The sequence below is a fragment of the Phodopus roborovskii genome, unplaced genomic scaffold, assembly GCF_943737965.1.
Source record: "Phodopus roborovskii unplaced genomic scaffold, PHOROB, whole genome shotgun sequence".
Classification (NCBI taxonomy): Eukaryota; Metazoa; Chordata; class Mammalia; order Rodentia; family Cricetidae; genus Phodopus; species Phodopus roborovskii.
In genome coordinates, this window is record NW_026126447.1 from 9,264,194 (window position 1) to 9,288,142 (window position 23,949).

The 23,949-nt window shown below is 37.8% G+C and overlaps 1 protein-coding gene across 1 annotated transcript in view; it reads left to right on the forward strand.

Annotated features, from left to right (window-relative positions):
• The window catches only part of Frmd3 (FERM domain containing 3), a 156,287-nt gene that overhangs the window by 125,095 nt on the left and 7,243 nt on the right, over positions 1-23,949 (forward strand). The window contains exons 9-13 of the mRNA XM_051188056.1: positions 1,424-1,487; positions 2,525-2,613; positions 5,206-5,280; positions 5,549-5,617; positions 15,019-15,143. Of these exons, the coding sequence (XP_051044013.1) occupies positions 1,424-1,487; positions 2,525-2,613; positions 5,206-5,280; positions 5,549-5,617; positions 15,019-15,143 (422 nt within the window). The remainder of the gene's footprint in view (positions 1-1,423; positions 1,488-2,524; positions 2,614-5,205; positions 5,281-5,548; positions 5,618-15,018; positions 15,144-23,949) is intronic.

A 23,949-nucleotide genomic window follows, 5' to 3' on the forward strand; every position in this document is an offset into this window, starting at 1 on the left:
CCTTCTTTGTACCCACTTGTCCTCTTCTTCCACAGTTAGGTATCTTGGAACCCATCCTTAAATTCCTTGTGTCTCAATGTTTTCATCCATAAAATGGGGATTGGATATATATATATGTCTGTCTTAGAAAGGGTGAATGAGTTGGAGGAGAAACAAATGCAATGTTTGTAAGAGCACTTTGGAAATCTAGAGTAATTTGATATCTACAAATTGTTATATGATGTTGCTATCTGGTTTTCTTCTCTAGATTTTCAGCATCTGACAAAGAAGCTCCAATGTGTTTACTTCAGTCAATTCCAGGGTAGATACCATAGATATTCCAACTTAGTTTGGGAAGCATCGGTAACTTGAAGACTGCCCTTGTTCTATCTCAGGACTGCAAAAGTCTTGAAGGGTATTATATACAGGTTTCCAAAATCACTTGAGACCTGGAATGATTTAATTAGAAGTTGCTGCATCTAAATGCAGACTGACTCCCTGTCTTTTCCACTTGACATTTTGTGGAGGGGCCATTGGAAAGATGGATGCAAATAGTCTCTGGAGTATTTGTTTCTGTTTTCATTTCTTCAGGTTGCCTATGTTACTGGTACTGTGTTCATGTGGATCCCATTCTTTCTGGCTTCTTCTTAAACATATTTATTTGTTATGGCCCTGCATCTCTTGCTAAATCAAACTGTCTTCTCATGTAAATCACAGTTGTGTTTTTTTTTTTTTAATCCAGCTTTGTTACCATTTCAAAAATTCTATACTTACACTAAAACAGGCGAATAAAACCCTGTTTCCTTTCTCATGGGAAAAATACTATCCTAGAAATTAAATAACAGAGATTTTTCTAAATCCACCCTTTGTTTCATTCATCAAGAAAATGACCATCAATCTACATTCAAATCAGGTTACAACAAATAGCCTTTGGAGGTAAAATCAAGGTTGTCTTTTAACCATAATTTTTTTTTTTTTTTTTTTTTTTTTTTTGGAGAATTTCAATGTGGACAGGAGTGATTCTTTTGAAAATTTGCAATGTGGTATATATTCTTCCTAGAGATGGATGGAGAATGGGAAAAAAAATGAAACTTTGAATCCATATTATTCTACTAACGTTTTTCCTACTTCTCAAAGTAAGATCACCAATTAATGTTTCTGTTGCAAATGTTTATAAACAATTTAAGAAGAAATAATTCTGAGTTTGCAGTGTATCAACTCTTGGGAAGAAAATTGCTACATAATTTACTTAGAGACCTCCATTCTCAATATCCCATCACTAATAATAAAATATTTTGATTCATTGTAGTTTCCTTGGTATTTGTGATTCTGATAGATTTATATGGCAAAGCTAGGTTCCTTGTTTAACTGTAGTTTGTGTGTGGGGGGGGGGGGTGTTTGTTTGTTTGTTTCTCCTTCTCACACAGAGACTTTTTTTCCTTAGGCCAGATGTCTGCAAATTAAAGTTTGAAGGGAAGACATTTTATGTGATTGGCACCCAGAAAGAGGTCAGATACTGATTTTATAATTACTTGATATGTGTACATATGCAAATGTGTATGCATAAGAGAGATCCAAGAATAAAATAGTTTTTAGTATGGTTGCCCCTATTGGAAATATTTTAATGCTATACAAGGTAATGGTAATCTACCGGTAAGAATGAAGTGAATGAGCAATGTCCACTGTATAAACCTACGTAAAAGACAGATCGCGATAAACTTTATTCATTAAATATAAAGCATGGATTCTCACCAGAAGTCTTTGTCTAAGATACAGATAAATGAAGCAGAAGAGAAATTCTTATACAACTAGACATCAATCAACACTAGATAAAGTGTTATGGCCACTGTGTATATGCCCAAGTTGTTTTTCTGAAGAGATTTTAACAATCATTAAATATAGCTTATGGGCTCACCAGGAAATGGACTTGATAGAAGACTATTACTAAAATATTGAACATTAAAACTAGGTTTGAAGTTTGCTAATTTTCTTGACTTTTGTTATTGACTGAAATGTCCCTCCAGTGTGATAAGTAATTTTGAGATTAATCAAGGTTTGGTAGAGATGACTGGAGTATTAGTGAAGTTTGTGAATCATCTTGGCATAGAATTTAAATAGATTTTTGATATCTGATGGGTGAATAAAAAGCTATACTGATTCAACTTCAATGAATACGGTAATATGGGAAGGATTGCTGGAGAAGGCTCAATGTATTTACTGTGGAGCCACAATGATTTTAGTTTGATACCCAGAACCCACATAAAAACCTGTGCACCCAGCCCAATGTGAAGGAGAGCTATTCACGAGCTAGCTGGCTTGCCATTCTAGTTGAAATGGTGCACTCCAGGTTCAATAGAGACTGTTTCCAAAGTAAGTGTTGAGGGTGGTAAAGGAATACACTCAACACCAACCTCTTGCCTTCACACAGGGATGCATATAGACCTACATACCTAACCTACCTCCATGTACATATAAAAAAAGTGAATGAAAAACTTGGATAATATAAACTGTGTTTAACATACCCTTTCTTATTACTTTTTATTAGAAAAATTCTGTCTTGGCCTTCCATACTTCGACACCAGCTGCCTGCAAACATCTATGGAAATGTGGGGTAGAAAACCAAGCCTTTTATAAGTAAGACTCTTGTTTTCATTTTGATTATAGGTTTTTAAAACACTCGTGGATCCATTTATGCCCTGCCAATGACTATATACTCATTTTGTTTAATGCTGTTCTTTGTATTTATTCTATTTAAATGTAATATAAATTTAGGACATAATTATACACATCTAACAAAGGATTAGTGTCTAGAATATTCAAAGAACTAAAACATAAACAAAAAATGAACTACCCAATTAAAACTGTACTGTGGAACCAAACAGAGAGTTCTCGAAGAAGAAATTCAAAGGCTAAGAAGTATTTTTTTTCTCCTTTTTAAAAAATGTGTTCTTTTCTCATACAATATAGCCCAACCGCAGCCTCCCCTCCCTCCTCTCCTCCCAGTCAGTATCCCTTATCTTCCTTGTTTACCAGATCCACTGCTCCTCCCTTTCCTTTGAGAAAAGAGCAGGCTTCCCAGGGATATCAAACATGACATAAGAAAATGCAATAAGACTAGGCACAAACTCTTATTTCAAGGCTGGATGAGGCAATCCAGTAGGAGAAAACATTCCTGACTGCAGGCAAAAGAGTCAGAAACACCCAGACTCTCACCGTTAGGAGTCCCACAAAATCCACAAGCAAAAAAACTACAACCTATATGCAGAGGACCTAATGCAGACTCATGAAGGCTCTATGAGCCCCTATAAACCCTGCTTAGTTGATCTGTGCCATGTTCTCCTAGTTCTCCACCCTCTGGCTCCCACAATCTTCTCTCCTCTTCTTCTGTGGGGTTCCTGGGCTCTGCTGAATGTTTGGGTATGAGTCTCTGCATCTGTTTCCATCACCTGTTGGAGGGAGCCTCTCTGATGATAATTGAGCTAAGCACCGATCTATGAGCATAGCAGAATATCACCAGGAATCATTTCATTGCCTTCCAATATCGGGCTCAGAGTTACTCACTGCCAACATTATTCTCAGTTGATGAGATCTGCTTCTGACCACAGTGGGTCTTTCACTATACATTTCCCTGACAGAGGCAAGGAACCAGCCATTGGCACTCTTTTGCCTTTTTGGTGTCTGCCCCTTCTGTTCTCCATAACCATCTCTCTGAGCTTTACCTCACCCTAATCCTGTGCCAGACAAAACTGTTTTTCTGATCTGTGGTTGGTCTCCCTCCTCAGTTTCTCAAAGTAGCTCAGTTTTTAACAATAATCTCTCTGTCAAAATAGTTCTAGCTATTGCTTTTCAGGTTATATATAATAATGCAATGGAATTTCTTAACACCTCTGGCTCACCCACTGGAAGAACTACTACAACAGTAAAGTCAGAAACTGGATTTGAGGCTAATGAGTGCTAATATGGGTTTGTCCAGAAGGTAGAATTGCCAGTTTCTTGTTTGGTTTTTACTTGGAAGAATCTGCTTCTAATGAAGCTATATTGTTGAAGCTGATTTGTGTTTCTTATTTTTCTTAATTTTATATATGTGTAATATATGTGTACACACACACACACACACACACACACACACACACACACAATAACTGTCTCACTCTCTTCTTTCAGATTCCTTCTGTGTCCCACCCAAGCTCTCAAATTCATCACTCTTTTCTAGTAATTAGTATTGTTAATAAATATGATTAAATATATAGATAAAACCTGTTGATTCCATTTTGTGTCCCAACTGTCATAATTACCTGTAGTTCTTCATCTAAGCATGAATTTGGTAAGATTTTGCAGGGAGGGTTGTTTGGGGTTTGGAGAGGTTTTTCATTATGGGGAGAGTTGTATTTCAGTATTTCAAACCGTTCTGAAATGTGAAATGGCTGTTCTTTCTAATTTTTTTTATAAGGCTTGAAGTGACTAATATAGAAGCATCCTCAGCCGTCATCGTAGCTTATGCCCCACTATGAGGAAGACCATGTTCTTGAGTTCTTCCCAGAGTGCTTGTATTTTGTTCATATTTATGTGTATACTCCGAGGTTATTGAATCAGTAATGGAATGGGCTTCTTATACTTTTGTATCCTAGAAATCTGTCTTTTAAAGAGCACTCATGGTGATACATAGCTATTGTCCATACTGTGATGACCTGGACCCATTTCCATTGCTAAAACAGCACATGAAAAAGAGTTCTTTATAATGGGTTCTTTGTAATAGTGAATGACATTTCTGGCTAGAAAGCTGCTTTCTGTTTTGATATTTACACACACAGTTCCCAAAGTGTTCCCATCATTAAATAAATTTAATTATGCCATATTACATAATTATCTTTATATCTCTCAACTGTGAATGAGGGAACAATTCCTTCTATTCATCAACATTGCCTGAAACTTTTTGAAAACCAGACCTACAAATGGAGTATAAAATCCAAGTGTGAGTTGTGACTAGTGTTCACAAATAACGAAAAGGAATAACACTAATCAGTGAACATAGCAAATTACAATGTACATAAAATTTCTACTCTTTTGAGAAACTCCTTCAAAACATGTGTATACGTGCTTAGTGAACATGTAAAATGGATATTTTTCCCCTAGAAGTCCAAGTGAGTGATTGCCACAACTCTACTGTGTGTCCTATTTGATTTTTTTTCAATGTCACTACCACCTCTGCTATGTTTTTCTTTAAAGGTATGCCAAGTCAAGTCAGATCAAGACTGTGTCAAGCAGCAAGATATTTTTTAAAGGAAGTAGATTTCGATATAGGTGGGTAAGGATAGATCCATTGCAGTGATGGGTAATGGAGGGCACTCATTTACATTAGCCTCTTTTAGCTGTAGATATTGTGCTTATGACCCTTTACTAGCCTATTACCCATTCCATTGAGTTATTCTCCTTACTGGGCAACCTAAACCTCCCCATAAGTTTTCCTCATGGAATAAATAAGCCATAGAGCCAGTTTGGGAGCATGTACAGACCCATCCCCATTTCTTTGGAGTGTCTACTCACATATGTGTATTTGTGTATTTTATAGTGGTAAAGTTGCCAAAGAGGTTGTGGAGGCAAGCTCCAAAATCCAGAGGGATCCTCCTGAGGTGCACAGGTGAGTAGGGTGTTCCCTTCTGGCTTGGGGAGGGTGCTTCATTGATAGACAAAGGCACTGAAAAGCTAGGATAACATGCATGAGGCTCTGACTTCATTCTACAACAACACAAAAATAATTTTTATCCTAACTTTTTGTTTTTGTTGGGTTTTTTTTTTGGTTTATTTATTTTTTTTTTATCCTAACTTTTCTTATTCCTCTCTTATGTCTTATGTATAATGACATACAACATAAAGTCAAGACATTCACCTCCACAGAAATCTCCCTCAGATTTGGCAGGGATGTGGCCTGAGGGCATGTTTAGTTCTCTCATAGGTAACTTGATATGCAGATAGGTATCAGGTCTAGAATGCTGCATTACTAAGCAGGAATGTGCCCTTGGATGGCTCTGGCTAGCTCTGTCCGCTCTGTCACTCTGTCACACTGTCCTTATAGAATAGGTCTAACAATATATTGCTCATTGGACATGGTCAGTCTCGCTGCTCTGAGTCCTTCTCTGCAACTGAACAGTATATATATATACATCTCTGGGGAATATCTGGGGAATTTGGAATACCACGAACACATTGGAGGCCTCCTAGCTTCCTCTGTCCCTGAGAAATGAACTGACCAGAGCCATGCAATTACAGCAGAGCAGTGACAATTTGTTAGGAAAAGATATAGAGTTCCCAAAGAAGTGGGATGGATAAAAGAAAAAGGATAGCAGTTCAAAAAGCAACATTATTAGACTTTTTAATATTATACGTTCTTTTGGGTTTATTTACATAGCATAAGGTTTTTCACACATGCTCTGCTACATGAAATGCTACACAAAACCTCGTGCATTTCATGCCCCTAAGTATCCACACAGGCGTCTGTATTTTCATATTATAAGAAGTCACCTCAGATACTTTGGAGTGCCTCTGTACCTGATCAAAGGTTTGATTTGCTTAGCCTTATGGAGAACAAAGGGCTTATTCCAGTCCCTCTCTTTGACGGTGTGTTTTTCCATAAGCTAATTCTGAAACACTTTACATATGGCCTTTCCACTCCCAAAGACCAAACTGTGGAAGGAGAGGCATGACCATTATTAGATTCAGAGTACACACTGTTTAGGGGGACAGAGTCTCCTGTACCCCAAGATAACCTCAGGCTTACTACATAACTGAAGATAACCTTGAAATTCTTATCTTCCTGCCTACCTCCTGCACATTTTCTTCAAAGTAACTATCTTTAGTTAATTCTTAGGAACTGAGTATTTTCTTTGCCAAACTGACTTTACATGACCACAATTTACAAAAACAAATGTATGTCCTAAGCTTCAAATATACTGAATACCTTAAATTGAACACTCTCACTATATCACTCCTTTTAAAATAAAATCATTATAACCTATTTTAACTGTTTAAGTTATGTGACATAATGGGTTTCATTATAGCATTTCCATACACACACATACGTGTGTGTGTGTGTGTGTGTGTGTGTGTGTGTGTGTGTGTGTGTGTATATATATATATATATATATATATATTGTTCTTATTCACCTTCATTCCCCACTGCCCTTGCAAGTCCCACCCTATCCCTCATGCTTCCCCATGAGGCCTCCTCTATTAGCTAAATTATCTAGGGACTTTCTCACAGGAGAGTAAGCACCTGTTCTTCCTTCTTCAACTTTGGAACCTGAAAGTTTTTTTCTTGTATTTCCACATTTGCTGGATTTCCTCCATTTGCAGGAAGATTGGGTGATTTCATTTGTACTCCATTTTGTTGCTGGAGTTATAGGCATCTATACATTACCTGTTTCCAAAAATGCTGACCATAGCCAAAGTCTTCAGAAGATCTGATACAGATGTGTACAGCTTTTGTTTCAGTCCTAAGGCGAGCTCTCATATGCATATCTGTGAAAGTTGTTTCTCCAACTTTAAAAAAATAGAAGAAACCTTCAGGGTTAGAGAGTATAGAAACTCTTGATTGAAGGTACCTTGACATACTATCTAAATATGTTTCAGGCTGCTCAAAGATCAGAAGGGGATTTAGAGCACTCTTCCACTCTCCTAAGCTGTGACCATTTAGCAAAGCAGAAAGGAAGACATGACAATAGAATATATACTTTTGACTTTCCCAGAAACTTTAGATAAGAAATAGCCTTAAGGATCTCTTAGTTTCTTCTTTTTAATTGATTGGAGACTAGGTCATTATCTTAGACATGAAATGTGTTCAAGATGCTATTCTAAAGACCCTTAACCTCTCCAGAGGCACCACATGGTCAGAGCAAGAGTAACGGGTAACACTTTCATGTAATGTTTAATTTCCAAACAGTCATTTGTATGAAAGGACTTGTTTCTCTCGGACCATTTTTTTTTATTTTTTTAAACCATGTTGGCATTTCAATGTGGCTATCAAAAGTAATGAAGTTGTATGTTGTGGGGACTCCAGAAGAGGTTGTTAATCTATCATCATGGCAATGATAAGGCACTAATTTATCATCATTCCTCACACCTAAGATTCTACTCCTCAAAAAAAAAAAAAAATCAGAGTCTCCTAAAATCTTGCTTCTCAAAAAGTGTGTATGTAAAAGAGACAGAAACCAATAGACTGAGAATATTTTAGGATTATTCTTTCCTTCAGAAAGAGAAGCTCACTCTGACGTTAGTTCACTGACCTTTATTGATGGCATGGGAAGATCCTGGGGAAAGCTGTCCTGGGCTGGAGGCTGGGGAAGAATCACTGAGCCTAGCCAAGAGGCCACATCAGATGGAGGGCTGCAACTCGGAGCATAGCATCCACCAACAGGGGACACACAGAACACCCAGATCCAGCAATATACAAAAATGAATAGATTTTAATCTTTGCTACATTGCCTGCCAGCTCTGTGGCCTTGGGTAAGTCACTGCATTTCTTAGATTATTGGTTTACCCATCTATGAAATAAGATTCTTATATTGCCTTGACCTACTTCGAGATTTTGTTGGGGGCTTAAAAGAATGTAAAGTGATCTACACATGTAAAGCAATGATATTATTATCATTCACTGAGAACACAGCAGCTAGGTCTTAGCATGCAGCTCAGTAGCAGAGCACTTGCTCAGCTCTGCAATGCCTCTGGTTTAAATCACAATCTTGTGAAAATGGGGAGGTAGAATCTGGAAGATACATTCATATTCAAAGACATTCAGAGAGTAGGCCAGCACTACTTCCTTTGATCATAGAATGGTGAATGACTGTCATACACTTCAATGAACTCATTCTGTTTTGTCACCATTTTGAGTCCTGCATTGACTTGTCATCAGTTTACAATCAGTTGTGTAACTTCACTTTTCTCATCTTAGAATACATGCTTTTGTCATGCTGAGAAAAAAAGTCAATGCTGTAAAGTCTACACAAATTACATCTCCCAATGTTAAAATCTATGTTATTGTGCCACAACCAACCTTCTTCCTATAATAGGGTTCTTAATGACAGTTTGATTTGTATATTACTGAACATGAGTGGCTTGTGAAGTAGGATAGAAATTTCTACAGACAGCTAATGGGTGGGATCTATGTAGAAATGTAGCACATGGTTTTACTTAGCATAGGAAGCAGGTACTTCATAATAAGATTTAGGGTCATCATGAAGGTTTCTATACCAGAACCTTGATTTTGATAGTGCAGTTGTGAGGAACTGGGAAAATTAAAACTAAGGCTACATAAAAAGTATTTGAATCATGGAAACACTACCCTCATAGGTGGATTTCATTGCTTGATGCTACTGAGTTCTCTTCTTTACCAAATTGTTATTTTTTTTGAAGATGTTACTATTGATGTTTAATAAGGATCAGGAAAAACAAATAGGCTGGACAGATATTTATTCAGGGAGAAATAACTCACAACATAGAGGAACACCAGCAGGTTCCTGGTCCCAAGGATGCCTCATGATGGTCTCCTGTCCCCATGCTGCAAGCAAGAGAGCTCTCCGAGCCCCTTCCTCAGCCTTAGTCTCCCTCCCCACCCCCATCATGTCCAGCCCTGTCTCCACCCCCAATGGGCATGGTCTATGCCACAGGTGCAGATAAGGTGAATATCTCACTACATGTTACTGCCGCACATTTGCCTTTTTGAACATTGCAATTTGTTTTCTGCATTGTCTACTGTGAGGTTGGCCACCTTACAGCATTCACCATGAGCTAAGACAGTGACTGTACAATGCTTTCAGGATTTTTCCAATTTATTTAGACTTGTGGTCTAAATAAATTCATTTTATTTGTACATGACAAACATTCCATATTTGTTATGGCATCACAGAATTGATTAAAACACTCAGGAAATGAGGAAGTATGGCAAAGTAGAAGCCAATTTGAATCTTGGCAAATTCTTTTTTTAATAATTTATTTTATGTAAATTGGTGTTTTCCAGGCATGCATGTCTGTATGAGGGCATAAGATCCCCTAGAAGAGGGGTTACAGACAGCTGTGAGCTGCCATGTTGGTGCTCGGAATTGAACCTGGATCCTCTGGAAAAGCCACTAGTGGTCTTAACAGATGGACATCTCTCTAGCCCCCTCTTGGCAAATTCTTACAAAAGGGATTGGCACAGGGTAATCTTATATAGCCCCAACTTCAAACTATTGTAAAAACAAATCCCTTTGGAATGCTGTACACTCACTAATGTAGAAAGTGTGGCATAGAACTCCTAGAATCCAGTTGCAGACAGAGAAGAGTGATGAGCAAAGCGGTCAAGACCAGGCTGGAAAAACCCATAGAAATTGCTGACCTTAACAAGGGGCAGCGCATGGACTCCATGTCTGATAGCTGGGAAACCAGCATAGGACTGACCCAGATTCCCTGAATGTGGTGTTAGTTGAAAGGCCTGGGCAGTCTATGGGGCCCCTGGTAATGGATCAGTATTTATCCCTAGTATAGGAATGGACTTTGGGAGCCCATTCCACATAGAGGAATACTTTCTCAGCCTAGACACATGAGGAAGGGCCTAGGCCCTGCTCCAAATGATATGACAGACTTTGAAGACTCCCCATGGAAGGCCTTACCCTCTGTGGGGAGCAGAAAGTGAATAGGATGGGAGTTGGTGTGAGGGACAAGAGAGGATGGGAAGGTGCAGGAACTGGGATTGATATGTAAAACAACCTTGTTTCAAATTAAACAAAGAAAATTATCAAAAAGAAAATGTGGCATAAAACAAAAGAACTAGGCAAAGTTTAGAATCCTGGTTTTGTGCATGTAAACTCTTTGTTTCTATTTAGTTTTATTTTTGAGTATTTCATACTTGAGTATATTAAATCACTTCCCCCTCCCCTCCATTACAACTCCTTCCATGCCCCCACTCTCCATAATTTGCATTATATACATGTAGACACACACACATGTATACGTATACATGTGTGTGTGTCTACATGTATATAATGTTTGCATATGTACACAAACACACATACAAACCTATTGAGTTCATTTAATGTTACTTGTTGATACATGTGTTTAGGGCTGACTATTTAGGATTAGATAACCTATTGGAGGAGTCATCCCTGAAGAAAACTGAATCTCCCTCTCTAGTCAGACATCAATTGCCAATATCTATTCATCTTGGGTGGGCCTTGTGAAATTTCCCTCATCCATATTGACATGTCAACTGATACAGTACTTATGCACATGTCAACTGATATGTTACTTATGCAGATCTTGTCCAGATAACCACATTGCTGAGACTTATGGATGCAACTTCTCATTTATGACTAGAAGATACTATCTTTCAGCAGGTATTCGGGTCTTCTGGCACTTACAATCTTTCTGAAGTGCACTTGCACTCTTCTGAAATCTTCTCTGAGCCTTAGGTACAGAATTTTATTGTAAATATACTAATTGAAGCTGGGTACACAATGCTCACTTTTTTTCTTCATTTTTAGATTTCTATAGTAGATTCCATCTGCTATTAAAAAGAAAGGAAGGAAGGAAGTTCTTTGATGAGGGATAAGAACTAGTTATCTGTAGGTAAATTATTCAGAAAACTGCTAGAAATTATACTGATTTATGAAAATAGCAATAATAAGTTCTCCTCTAGGATTTATCACATCATCAGTCAAGGGTAAATTTACAGTAAATTTACAGTACCAGACATACATTTTATCCCTTTATTTATCCTTTAAGTACAATTAGACAGATGTCATTTGCCCCCAACATAAAAGTGCCACTGTTGCCCAATTAAGAATATCCCACCAGCTTACTCTCCTGGTTTGCAGGCTTTAAAACAGGATAGGATCATTGGGTTTTTTCCCCTTGGCAATTTGTATAGCACCTTCTGATACTATGACAGCTAGTCCTCAGGAGGAGGTTTTCTGGTCAGTTACAACTCAATTCCTCCAATTCATGTGTGTGGAACATGTTATATATTCTGCAATGTGATCTTGCCTTCAAGTTTAGGAGACAACCAAGAGCAATGTGTTAACTGATGGGAGATGCCATTATGTATATATGTTTCTCATACTGGTTAATAATAAAGCACTGTTGGCCAATAGGAAAGGAAGATAGGAGGGACTAGGAGACAAGGAGGAAATAGGAAGTAGTAAGAAGGAGTCAAGATGGAGAGTCTGAAGAAAGTAGTATGCCGCCAGCTCCCCGGTAAGAGAAATACATAGATCAGCAGAAATGGGTTAATAATTAAGGCAGAGCTAGCCGATAAGAAACAAGTAACAGGGCCAACAGCATTGAATCAAATACAGAGTTTCTGTGTGTTATTTGGGGCTGGTGCGGCAGCATGACAAGACCAGAGGCGGCAGGCAGAAAAACCGTACACGTTACAGTTAACCTGCATTTTCTGAGAGCATCTTGGACCACACACACCTATTATCAACAACTAGAAGAGAGATTTCCTATGCCTGGCACTACAGATGTGTCAGATAATCTAGGATCCTATCGGTTGTGGGGGGAACCATTGAATCTCAATTTCTCTCATCAGTACAAATATAATATTTATCTGTCCTGCCTGACTTATAAGCACACTAAGAAACCCAAAAGATGAACAGAGTGTGTTCAATTCAGTATGTAAAACGAACTGACCATTCAGATTTTGTTTTATTAAGTATTGGTCCTTAGCCAATGTGCCAATGAGCCTTTGCTTCCATTGAACCCCATGTTAGTCATTCCAGATAGATAAATAGGGATAATTTTTAGTCTGAATGATACAGAAGACATAGTATATTTCTATAGCAAAATACAACAGACTGGGTAGTTTGCACACAGAAACACTTTATCACAGTTTTGAAAGATGGGAAGCCCATAACTGAAACACTGAATGAGGGTTTCCCCATTAGCAGAAATGTCTTTCTTGTTCTACAGTTGGAGGAGAGAAACAGACTGTCCTGGCATTCTATTCCTTTTTTATTTATTTAGAGAGGGGAGGTGAATGCCCATGTGTACTCAATATGGCATGTATGTAGAAGCCAGTGAACAATTTAAAGGAGTGGTTATAGTGGTTATATCTTTATTCTATGGGGTCATGGGATTAAAATAAATCAGGTCATCAGTTATGGTGGCAAGTATCCTTACCTACTGAGCCACCCCACTGGCCCTCGGAGTACTTTTATAAGGACTCTTGACTAGGGCTAAGGGCTATCATGACTGAATTTTATCCAAATGCCTTGTCTCTTATTACCATCACAATGTGAATCCTTTATACAGAAAAAATTTTCAACAAATGGATTTTAAAGAATAAAATAATAATTTTAGACCATAGGAATAAAAGGGGGAGGGAGATATCCATTTATTCCATTAAATTTCTTTGATCTTTTGCTCAAGTTATCAGGCTATCCTAGGGCTTAAAGCCCTAGAATTTTGTGCTGTGGGAAATGCTTTTGGGTTTATCTCTTTTACTTAAATGAAAATGTATGCCCTTCTCTGTCATATTATTTAAAATCTAAGTTTTGTAATGCCCTGCAAGGGTCATATCTGTCCTAGTCCTAGGCTTAACCATAAGCCATAGACCTCTACCACAACAAAGCAACATTAACCTATGTATAGGGGCCAATTTGCCCCCACGTTTCTTCCACTGACAGGATGGACTTATACTTGGGATGTCAACCCTAGTAGTCTCAGCCTGTTCTAGAACAAAGCAGTGGCTGGACAATGCAGCTATGAAAGAAATCAAAATATTACACATCTCCAGATGAAGAATATTAGGAGGAAGATAGATGATACAAAATGTATTTCATAATATGTGTCTCATATTTTTTAAAAGGTGAAAATGTTACTTCTGGACAGTGAGTTTATTATTGGGAGATCTACCGGTCATCAAAGCAAATATCATCTAATACATAATGATCAGTTCCAACATCAGTTAGAATAAAAGAAAAAATGACTCTGTAGACAAACAACTTCCAGTGAAGCCAGTGGCAGCTATGGAAGTTTTCTATTCAAGATGCTAATAAACATCCTACTCTATGTCTTCCCATGAAAGTACTAGCAGAAATTTCTAGCCTGAGAAAATTCTGGGCAATCTGAAATTTCAGGTTATGTCAAGCTAAGGCTGTACTCAATTTACTTCAGATTAAGAGTGGGAAACCCCATAAGAAAGTATCCAGTGAGACACTGTAAGCCACTTAAGAATTGCCAGGAGTCTTTTCAGAATGGGGCTGATATGTCCGATAATTGCAAACTGACAGAAGTAACAAACATGATTAATTGTGAATGAAAAGAGAAAAGAATATAAAGAGGAAGGAGGAAATAAAAGGGTGAGTCCCTGTTCTGACGAACCAATCAGGAAGGCTTCAAAAGCCTTTTTCAAAAGAATGGTTCGTTTGGTTTTGACAGGAAACTGGAGAAAGTTATGCACTTAATGTATACCTTCATCTCTCCACTTTCCTCTATGCTGGGGTCCACAGCTATTCTCCCCACAACAGGCAATACAAATGAACTTCTAGCTGCCTATCAATAGTTTTAATGAGACACCACCAGTTTCCTTGCCATCTGTTACTTGTCATAGTTTCTATTGTGTACATGTCTTTCCAAAGGAGAAGCAGAAGTTTCATGGCTGTCTGGTAAGGCAGGCATGAATGAAAATCTTAAACAATGGACAACTGACATGAAGATAGCTGACAGTTACAGATCATGTATCCTCTATAGGAGCAGGATTTGTGGTAGTGGTTCAGTGGCTCTGAGCTACTGTCATTTGCATTTCTACTTGTCTAATTCAGTGCTAGGAGAAGCCCTGGTGTATTGTCACCAAGCATATCTTTGTCTGATGACATTTGGGGAACTTTATTTTCTTTCACTGAGTTGAATAGAATTTGTAGACTTTCATCGGGAATATAATGACAAGGAGAACTATGTGCCTTAAATGTTAAGGCATGTTTACTATAAGCATTCTGTCTTTATGTGTCCAGAGGGCAGGGCCAGTATCTGCAGTGGACACTAATCTATCTGGCTTGTATCTATTTTTAGAGTCAACATTACTCAGAGTCGAAGCTCTCACTCCTTGAACAAACAGCTCATCATTAATATGGAGCCCTTACAGCCCCTGCTTCCTTCCCCCATTGAACAGGAAGAGGAAGTTCCTGTGACTGAGGGTAAGTCCACCATTTTATTCTAGAAGCCTCCTTTCTGAGGAAGAGGGAATTTTTGAATCAAAATATTTCTAAGCCAGGCAGTAGTGGTGAACAACTTTATTCCCACCACTTGAGAGGTAGAGTCAAGTGTGTTTCTGTGAGTTTGAGGCAAACCTGTTCTACAGAGTAAGCTCCAGGACAGCCACGGAGACACAGAGAAACCTTGTCTGGAAAAGCCATTATTTCTAAAATTACTTGTGAAAGAAATAATTGTGCAAGACATGCATTGTTAAGTAAAACAATTCCTTTTAGTGGCTTTGAAATTCAATTATAATCCATTAAAATTAAAACCCATTCTTTCAGTCACCATTAGTTAGGGTTTTTATTGCTGTAAAGAGACCATGACCATGGCAGCTCTTATAAAGGAAAACATTTAATTGGGGCTGGCTTGCAGTTTCATAGGTTTAGTCCATTATCATCATGGCAAGACATGGCAGCATGCAAGCAGACATGATGATGGAGAAGTTCTACATCTTGATCTGCAGGCAAGAAGGAGATTATGCCACAGCTTGAGCATATATTAGACCACAAAGCGTGCTTCCATAGTAACAGACTTCTTCCAACAAGGCCATATCTACTCCAACCGGCCAGTTCTCCTAATAGTGCCACTGTCTACAGGCTAAGCATTCAAACACATGAGTCTTTGGGGGACCATAACTATTCAAACCACCACATGGTATAAGGATGTACAAAAACAACAATCTCTGACTCTGAATTTCTCATGCAAACTGCTCAACCTGTCTGGTTCTTAGGTTTGTTTTCCATTAACATTTCATTTGTGTAGAAATCTAGAGTCACAAATACACATGTACTTTATCTTTTCTCCATAAGTCAGACACATCTTTCTCATCCTTCTTTAATCAACCTTGGTATACCACAAGACCATCACAAAAAGTTAACTATACTCAAATAAATATTCCAGGAACATGAAATGAAGCTGACAAATTTGTTAGTGATCCATGGGGCTTGTTTTGTGATAGCCAACTATTCTGGGCATGGGATCTGCCCTGGAATGGTTGAAATACCAAGTGCCACTCTAATGTAATTGACAAAAAAAAATTTTTTTTTCTTTGTCAGTGGGTATCAATTATAAGCACCTTTTTGGTTAGGAGTGAGATCTGTGTCTACTCCTTCTTAGTTTTAGGACTCCATCTAGCTTGATTCTGCTTAGATCCTATGCATGCTATCAAAATCTCTGTGAGTCCATATGCACATCAGTCCAGTTGTGTTTGGAGAACACTGTTTCCTTAGAGTCATTGTCATCTCTGGCCCTTAAAATTTATCAGCCTCTTTTCCCATATAAATCCCTGAGCCTTAAGGGAGGGGTTTGATGAAGATATCCCATTTAAGACTGAGTGCTCTAAAGTCCCTCACTCTCATACATTGTCCAGTTGTGTTAATTACCACCTACTTTAAGAAGATTCTCTGATAAAGGTTTAAGCAATGCACTGATCTATGAATATAGCAGTGTATCATTCAGAGTCATTTTATTACTACATACCTTTAGCAGAATAAAAGTAGCTTTCCCCTAGGTCCATGACCTATTGAGTCTCAGGGTGTTAACTACTTCAGCATTGTCCCATATGGATTTCATCTCATAGAGTGAGATTTAAATGCAATCAAGAGGTGGTGAATTACTCCCTTAACATTTGTGCCACTATTGTACCAGTATATCTTGCATCTAGGTTAGTGTTGTAGCTTACAGAGTTTGCAATTGGATGATATTAATGACTAATGTTTTCCTCTGGTAAGACTGAGAGTAACTATGAGCATCATAAGTGCTAGTCAATAGGGAAAAGGTTGTAGTTGGACACCAGCTCAACTTCTCTGTGTTCACTGACGTAAGTGTTTTCTTCAGCATCAGATCTTTATAGATGGAACTTTTTTAAAATGGAAAAACTGCTCCAAGCCACATTATGGTACTGACCCTGAAAATATATGTATGTAAGGATGGGTGTTTATGTTCATATTAATGAAAGAAATAGCTTTCAATGTAAAGGAAATTTTTGTCCTAAAGCTAAATATTAGTGGCCTCAGAACACAGATATAGAGCTTCATACACACCATATTCAAATAAGATAGCAGCAACTTCATGAAGTTATTATACTTCTGTTACTATAGAACAAAGAAATAACACACTTTTCAAATACATTGCTAGGTGCTTTGGGTAGGCAGGTTACAGAAAAAGCTGAGGAAAACTCTGCTACTGGCTTTAAGTTTTCTCTGACAGCACTTTGGCTAGCAGAACTAGAAGTCCTCTTATACATTCTAAAGGAAGTACCTAATATCACAAAGGGAGTGGAAGGTGCATTCAGGATGTATTGTATGAGAGAACAATAAATAATTTTTTAAAAAAGAATTTGAAAGAAAAGAAGCATAAACTTGAATACTTTTAAGCTGGGGCATCACCTTAGGCATGCACATAGAAGTTATTAAGTTATTTTATATTTTGTTAACAGAGTGGTGAACATCAGCAAAAACACATTTTGTCTCTGACAAAAAAAAATGTTCTGTTGTAGCCTAACAGGTTCTTCTCATTGTCCATTATCATCTTTGGCTGCTTAGTGTGAACATATTCCATTCTTCTTCCTCCATTTCTGAGATTTCATAGCAAGGATTCAACCAATGCTCCCTCTTTGACTTGCACAGATACAGTGTCTTTTTCCCACACCTGTCTCTCCATGTACTAAGTTAGTTCTTTCACATGGCTCAGTATGTTGGAATATATTATTCAATAGCAATGCATTAGCCTAAAATTTTCTTTTTTGTTATTGTTTTGGTTTGGCTTAGTTTGGTTTGGTTTTTTTCAACAGGGAACTAACTAGCTCTGTGTACTGGGCTAGCCTCCAACTCACAGATACCCACCTGTTTTGCCTCCTGAGGGCTGGTATTAAAGGCATGCACAATTACTGCCTGGTTTCCAATTTATTTTATGGTCCATGAAATAAGAGGAGCTGCTTATTAATCCTGTGGAGCCACCTTCTTATAATTACTCTTCACCCAGGCATGGCAAACCCATCAACACTAATTTTAATTATGTTCCTTCCCATCAACACCAATTTTAATTATATTCCTTCCTACCACAAAATTTTATGATTATTTTATACCATATAAAAATACATCATCTTATAGAACATAAAATAGAAAAAAATAAAACAAAAACAAAAGCATCATCTTCAAAATAGTGAGCTTCCTGGATGTAATAAGTGCTATTAGTATCTATCCCTGTAAGCATTAATGTAGTTGTGATCATCCCAGGTAGATTTGGACTAATCATCATATTGGGACAGCTTTCGAACAGTGAACAAGAAACACATTTAGCATAAATGCAGAAGATAGGTTAATATCCCAAGTTGGATATAATTCATAAAACATCATTGCAGCATTGGCAAGAATCCTTTGTTCATCATCAACTTTCCCACTGAAGAACAGTAACTACTGCTGGTAAACTACAGGACTTAATAGTCTGCTGAAAAGCTGAGAGTAACTTCTGCTTTAAATGATAAATGTAGTATTGGGTGTGCTAAGCCAAACTCCAAAGCCCGTTGTCATACCAACTGATTTCTAGAAGGCAGCACTTCTGTTTGGTTCGGCAACTCCTCCAGTAAAGGAATGCCTAGAGCGGCTCAGCAGACACAATAAAGGCCCAAGCATGATCTGCAGACAACATCATGTAGTGTCTCCAAAGATCTTTTTTTTTTCCCTTTTGTGTGTTATTCTTCAGAGCTGTTCTCATCTTTGGAAGGGTATTTATTACTTACTGACCATTTATGTGCTAGTCAAAAGTTTATAATAGAGATTCAACCATTTTTAAATGAGCAACATTCAACCATTTTTAAATGATGTCAAGGTTAAAAAGTTCAAGACTATGACTCAAAAAGATTTTTAGCAGGTTAAGGTCCTTATATAATGGGCTAAACAAATGTATATTTCTTATAATGGATCTCAGAAGGGAACTGTTCTATGCCATGTGATTGATGTAGTCTGGCTGTCCATGATTTCTGGGTAACAGGGATGGATTTATACTGCTCAAGTCTGGCTTTACTTATAAACTATGAAAATGTGATGTTCTCCTTCATGTCAGTAAGCAGCTTGGTGAGGAACAAAGACAGACTAAGACTTGTATTTCTTCTTTTGTCCCAAAGTAGAAATAGAGCAACAATGTGAATCTCTATTATATTTCCAATGAAAAATACTGTACTTCATAAAATGAGGTAATTTGAAACATCAGCCAATGACAGAACTGATGTACACTGTTGTCACCATTGAAATGTTTACACTGAGGAACATTGTACTTCACAATGAGCCGTAATGAGAATTAGTTAATACAGAATGTACAGAATGCACAGAATGCAGTGTTACTTTCTTGTGATAGTAACATAATATTTGGAAAACAAAATTCACATAGATTTCATTAGAAATAAAGCATTTACCATTATGTACAATAAAGGAAATAACAAAATTTGAGTGATTTCTTTATAGTGTTGTAAACTTTTGGTTAGCACATAAATAGACCATAGCTAGATACTGAAGATGGCAAATGTACAGCATCTTCCTTAACACCATGACTTGAGACAAAGGCCTGGAGGATATTTTCTTCTGTTAATAGGGGTCCTGCTAACAGACAACAGGTCAAGGCTGTTCAAATATGTTCAAGGTACATCCTGAACATGCTTACCTGAAGCTGTGGGCTCATCAGCTCTCCAATATCAAAGTGAGCAACCCAAATTTAGGGAAGGGGGACCTGCTCTGTATCACCACAAACAAATGTTTTTCTGACACTGTGGTCCTTTTCCCTATCTGTCATGGATCTGTCTAGGTCCTAGATTCTCTTTACATATAGTTTCCAGGGAAGGGTGCTCATTCAGGGGAAGAGGGTTAAGAAGAAGCACAGAATTTTCTGAAATGTCTAGCCTCTGATAAGGACAAGAATACCAAAAGGGCAAGGTCATTTCCAGTTTTAACCAAGGAAAACTTTTATGTTGAGAGTCCTTTACTCTAAAGCTCCCTGACCAGGCTCTTTATTCTGTCCTTATAAATCCCCCCTCCAAAGAAGCAACCATAACAATTGTTAAATAATTTAAAGAATGATCGCTTTTGATCCTTTGAGTTAAATTGGATCAGTAGATATGGCAGTTGGGATACCATTCCACTGAGCGTATCTGTGGGACTTAAAGCTGCATCAATTATTCAATGTGTGTCATAAACAGATGCAACAAGAAAGGGAAGTCTTAGGTGCCTTCATAGAGGTCTGAGGGAGAAGGAATAAAAGCAAGAGGAATTGGATAAATATCATTTGGGTACAGAGGTATTTGGGGGCTCCTCTTCAAGCCTTGAGGAATGATCAAGGAGACTTCGTTAGATTATAATGGGGCCATCTGCGTGTTGATTGACACGCAGTGCTAGGAGATAAAATTAAAACAGCTCTGTAATATACAAGACCTAGAGACAAATAGAGTCATTACTAACACTCTGATACAGCTAACCCTTTTCCACCATGAAGGGCCAGAGATCTAGCACCAAGGATTTCCACCTAGTTGCATGATGATATCTGACATCTTCTAAATTTGTTTTTATGGATTTTATATTCAGCTAAAACATTAGCAGAATTAATAGGAATTCAGTATTGATAATGGCACAAATGCTGGCTTAAGTTGCTACGGAGATATCTAAATTCATATGGTTTTAAACATTTTAGAGTATATTTGGTGAGATTTTTTGATAAGTCAAATGGTATCCTTTAGGCTTACACATGGAGTAAAAATGGAAGGTGAATGATCATTTCACTGAACAAGATTTAGGATACAACAATGTCATAACGTAAGTTTGGAAAGGTAATGTAGAGTTCTTATTTGACACCCCTGTATCCAAGAAAATCATCAGATATGTCTGTTGATCTATGCTGGGGGGGTAGTCTGAGCTAAAATTAGTGCCACGGAACTATTGGATATCATTAGGGGCTGTTTAACACATTGTTGGTCTTAGGAAGCACACAGTAGCCAACCCTTCTGATGAGTGAAGGACATTAATATTTTGATAAAAGAGAAAGCCAGCATAAATACCAAATATTACTGGGATATTTTGAACAAGTACAGTTTCATTGTTCCAACCATGGGGTAGCAATCTGGCTTAAATAGTATTTTGTTGACATCATTCATATATATGTATTCCATGTTTGAAAATATTCATCCAAATATCCATGATTCCTTCTTCTATCTGTAGATCCAGGACAACTAGAGAAAGAAGGCTTAAGATACTCTGTAGGGCCTTATCAGTCCCACTGTGTCCCTTTTGACTCTGTATTGAATTAGTAAGACATTGAAAGACATCCCATATAACAACCTGGATTAAGGTGGGGCAGTTAGCTCAGGCCTGGTGAATATATTGTTGTGATTGATTCCAATAATCCCCTTAATAAGGGAATAATAGCACTGTGGAAATAATAGCACAATGAAATCTAGCAACAACCATTTTTCCTTTTTTCCTGTGTACTTATCCCATTGTTGTAGTCACAAGGGCAATAATTTTCCTGCTTTGTTCACTGCTTTTTAAATTTTGCCCCTGATTATAAAAGATCTTAGTAGCAATTTTAAGAAAGTAGTCTAAAATGTGTTCAAAGTTCAAAAGTATCCTTTTCACTTTCCACCTGTTTGGGGTAGAGTTATTTTATAAGGCAATATCAGGATCAATTATCTTTCCATAGAGGCAGGATCTATGTTTCTAAATTTAATCAAAGTATCATTCAATCTTTCTACAAGGACTGAGGGTGACTTCTTGAGAGACTAACACAGTAACCTGAGATGACTTTGGAAAATTTAAAGACTTGGAGTGAGTCCTCTTGAGCCTCTCTAAGAGACAAAAGAAAATGTCTCTGTCTCCAGTCCCCAGTTGGGCCATTATGGTCCCAGTGAGAGTCATCCTGTGGGACTGCTCACCTGAGAAGCTATTTTCTACTTGTGACATGTATCTCACCTATTATAGGGTTTCTCTTTTCTTTCATCCTATATGTCTGACATGTATATCTATAGAAGTCTTTTCTGTAAGGATCATCAATTGATTTGGGAGTAGCTATGTTCTTCCAGCCTATGTCAGTGGATCGAGTAAGTCCCTGGAAGACCTAAATATATTTCTCAGGGTCTTCTGAAAATTTTCCAAGATTACCTTTTCTTGACTCATATTTTGAAAGGAAAAGATTATATACACCCTGGTTGGTCCCCAATGTCTGATCAATACTTGCCTCCTGCAATGGCAGGCAGAAAGGATATATTTATGAAAACCCTGTGATTCTAAGGCTTTGGCATGTTTTCTGCTCATAAGAGTGACTAAGCCAAGTGGTGGTGGCACACACCTTCAAGTCCAGCACTTGGGAGGCAGAGGCAAGTGGATCTTTGTAAGCTGGAAACCAGACTGATCTATAAGAGCTAGTTCCAGGACAGGCTCCAACAGTACACAAAGAACCCTGTCTCAAATTAAGAAGAAAAAAAATAAGGAGTAACTGAACCTGCAAGAGTCCATTAACAGCTTGGGAATCCCCAGGTATGATGACAAGCTGGTGTGCTGGGTGATTTATGACTCTGTGTATATCTGAGTTGAACAAAGAATAAATAAAGAACCTTAAACCAAACCATTTACCTTTTTGTTCCTTCCAAAATATGTATAATTATAAAATAATATTAAAATTAATACTTCCATCTGAAGGCCACTTTCCTCTGTTGTCTGATTTATATTCAGGTCAGGCTCAAGTACAAAACAATAACAGGCATTTGCATTTTTTTGTAAGATATGTGGACTGAAGAATTACCAGTACATAAGGAATCTGTCTGCTGGCCTCTGTTAAAGATAAACAGCTACCTATCTGTAAGACAAAAGAAGATACATTGGACACAGTCCTTATCTCTGTTGCTGCCTTCTTTTGTGGAGCACTGTCTGGCGAGTTTTCCTTATTTTTCTCTCCTTGTCTCTTAAGCAACCATGAGGAGAGATCTAGCAGGTTAGCTGCTGTCACTAATAAGATCTTGATTCCTGTATCCTCTCTTCTTTCATGTGCCATCAAGAGATAAAACCCACCAGACTCAATAATATCGAGCTAACCAACATCTAACCATTCTCACCAACCACTCTAACTGATCCTCATACTGGACCCACTGTAAATTTTAAATGTCTTGAGTAAACATTGAACCTTGAATGGCTGGGAAAGAAGTCAACATCTAATGATTATATAAGTGTGGGGAATCTTCTCTGTTGCACCTCTAATACTGTCTTCAGACATTTCCTCTAGACCTCCTTTTCTCCAATAACTTAATCAGCTAGCCGATTTTCTATTCCTCAGTCTAGATAAGAGGCAAACATTATAGTGCTAAGGATAAATTTCTCAATTAAGGAGAGTCCCTTGATTTAAAAGAGCTGCACTTTATTTTACTAGATATAACTTGAATTTAAGTGCCCATAATCTAGAAAATACCCAACAAAGGAAGAAAAGATGTCTGAATGAAGTCAGAAAGAGATCCTCTTTTTTCCTGACCCTGTGCATGTCATAGCAACCAAAAATTGAAAGCAAAAGCAGGGAGAAGTCAGAGAAGGAAAAAAAGTAAACAGTAAACACTTCTGAGAGTGGAAATGACATTGTCCCAGCCCAATAGTGAAACTGGCCTACAGGTGCTTGATAAAGAGCAGGCACTGGAACACTGCAGAACCAGAGTGCCAGGCACTAGCACCTAGAGCATTCCAGCTGTCCACAATGGAAAGGTAATATCTGTACCGCAACAGC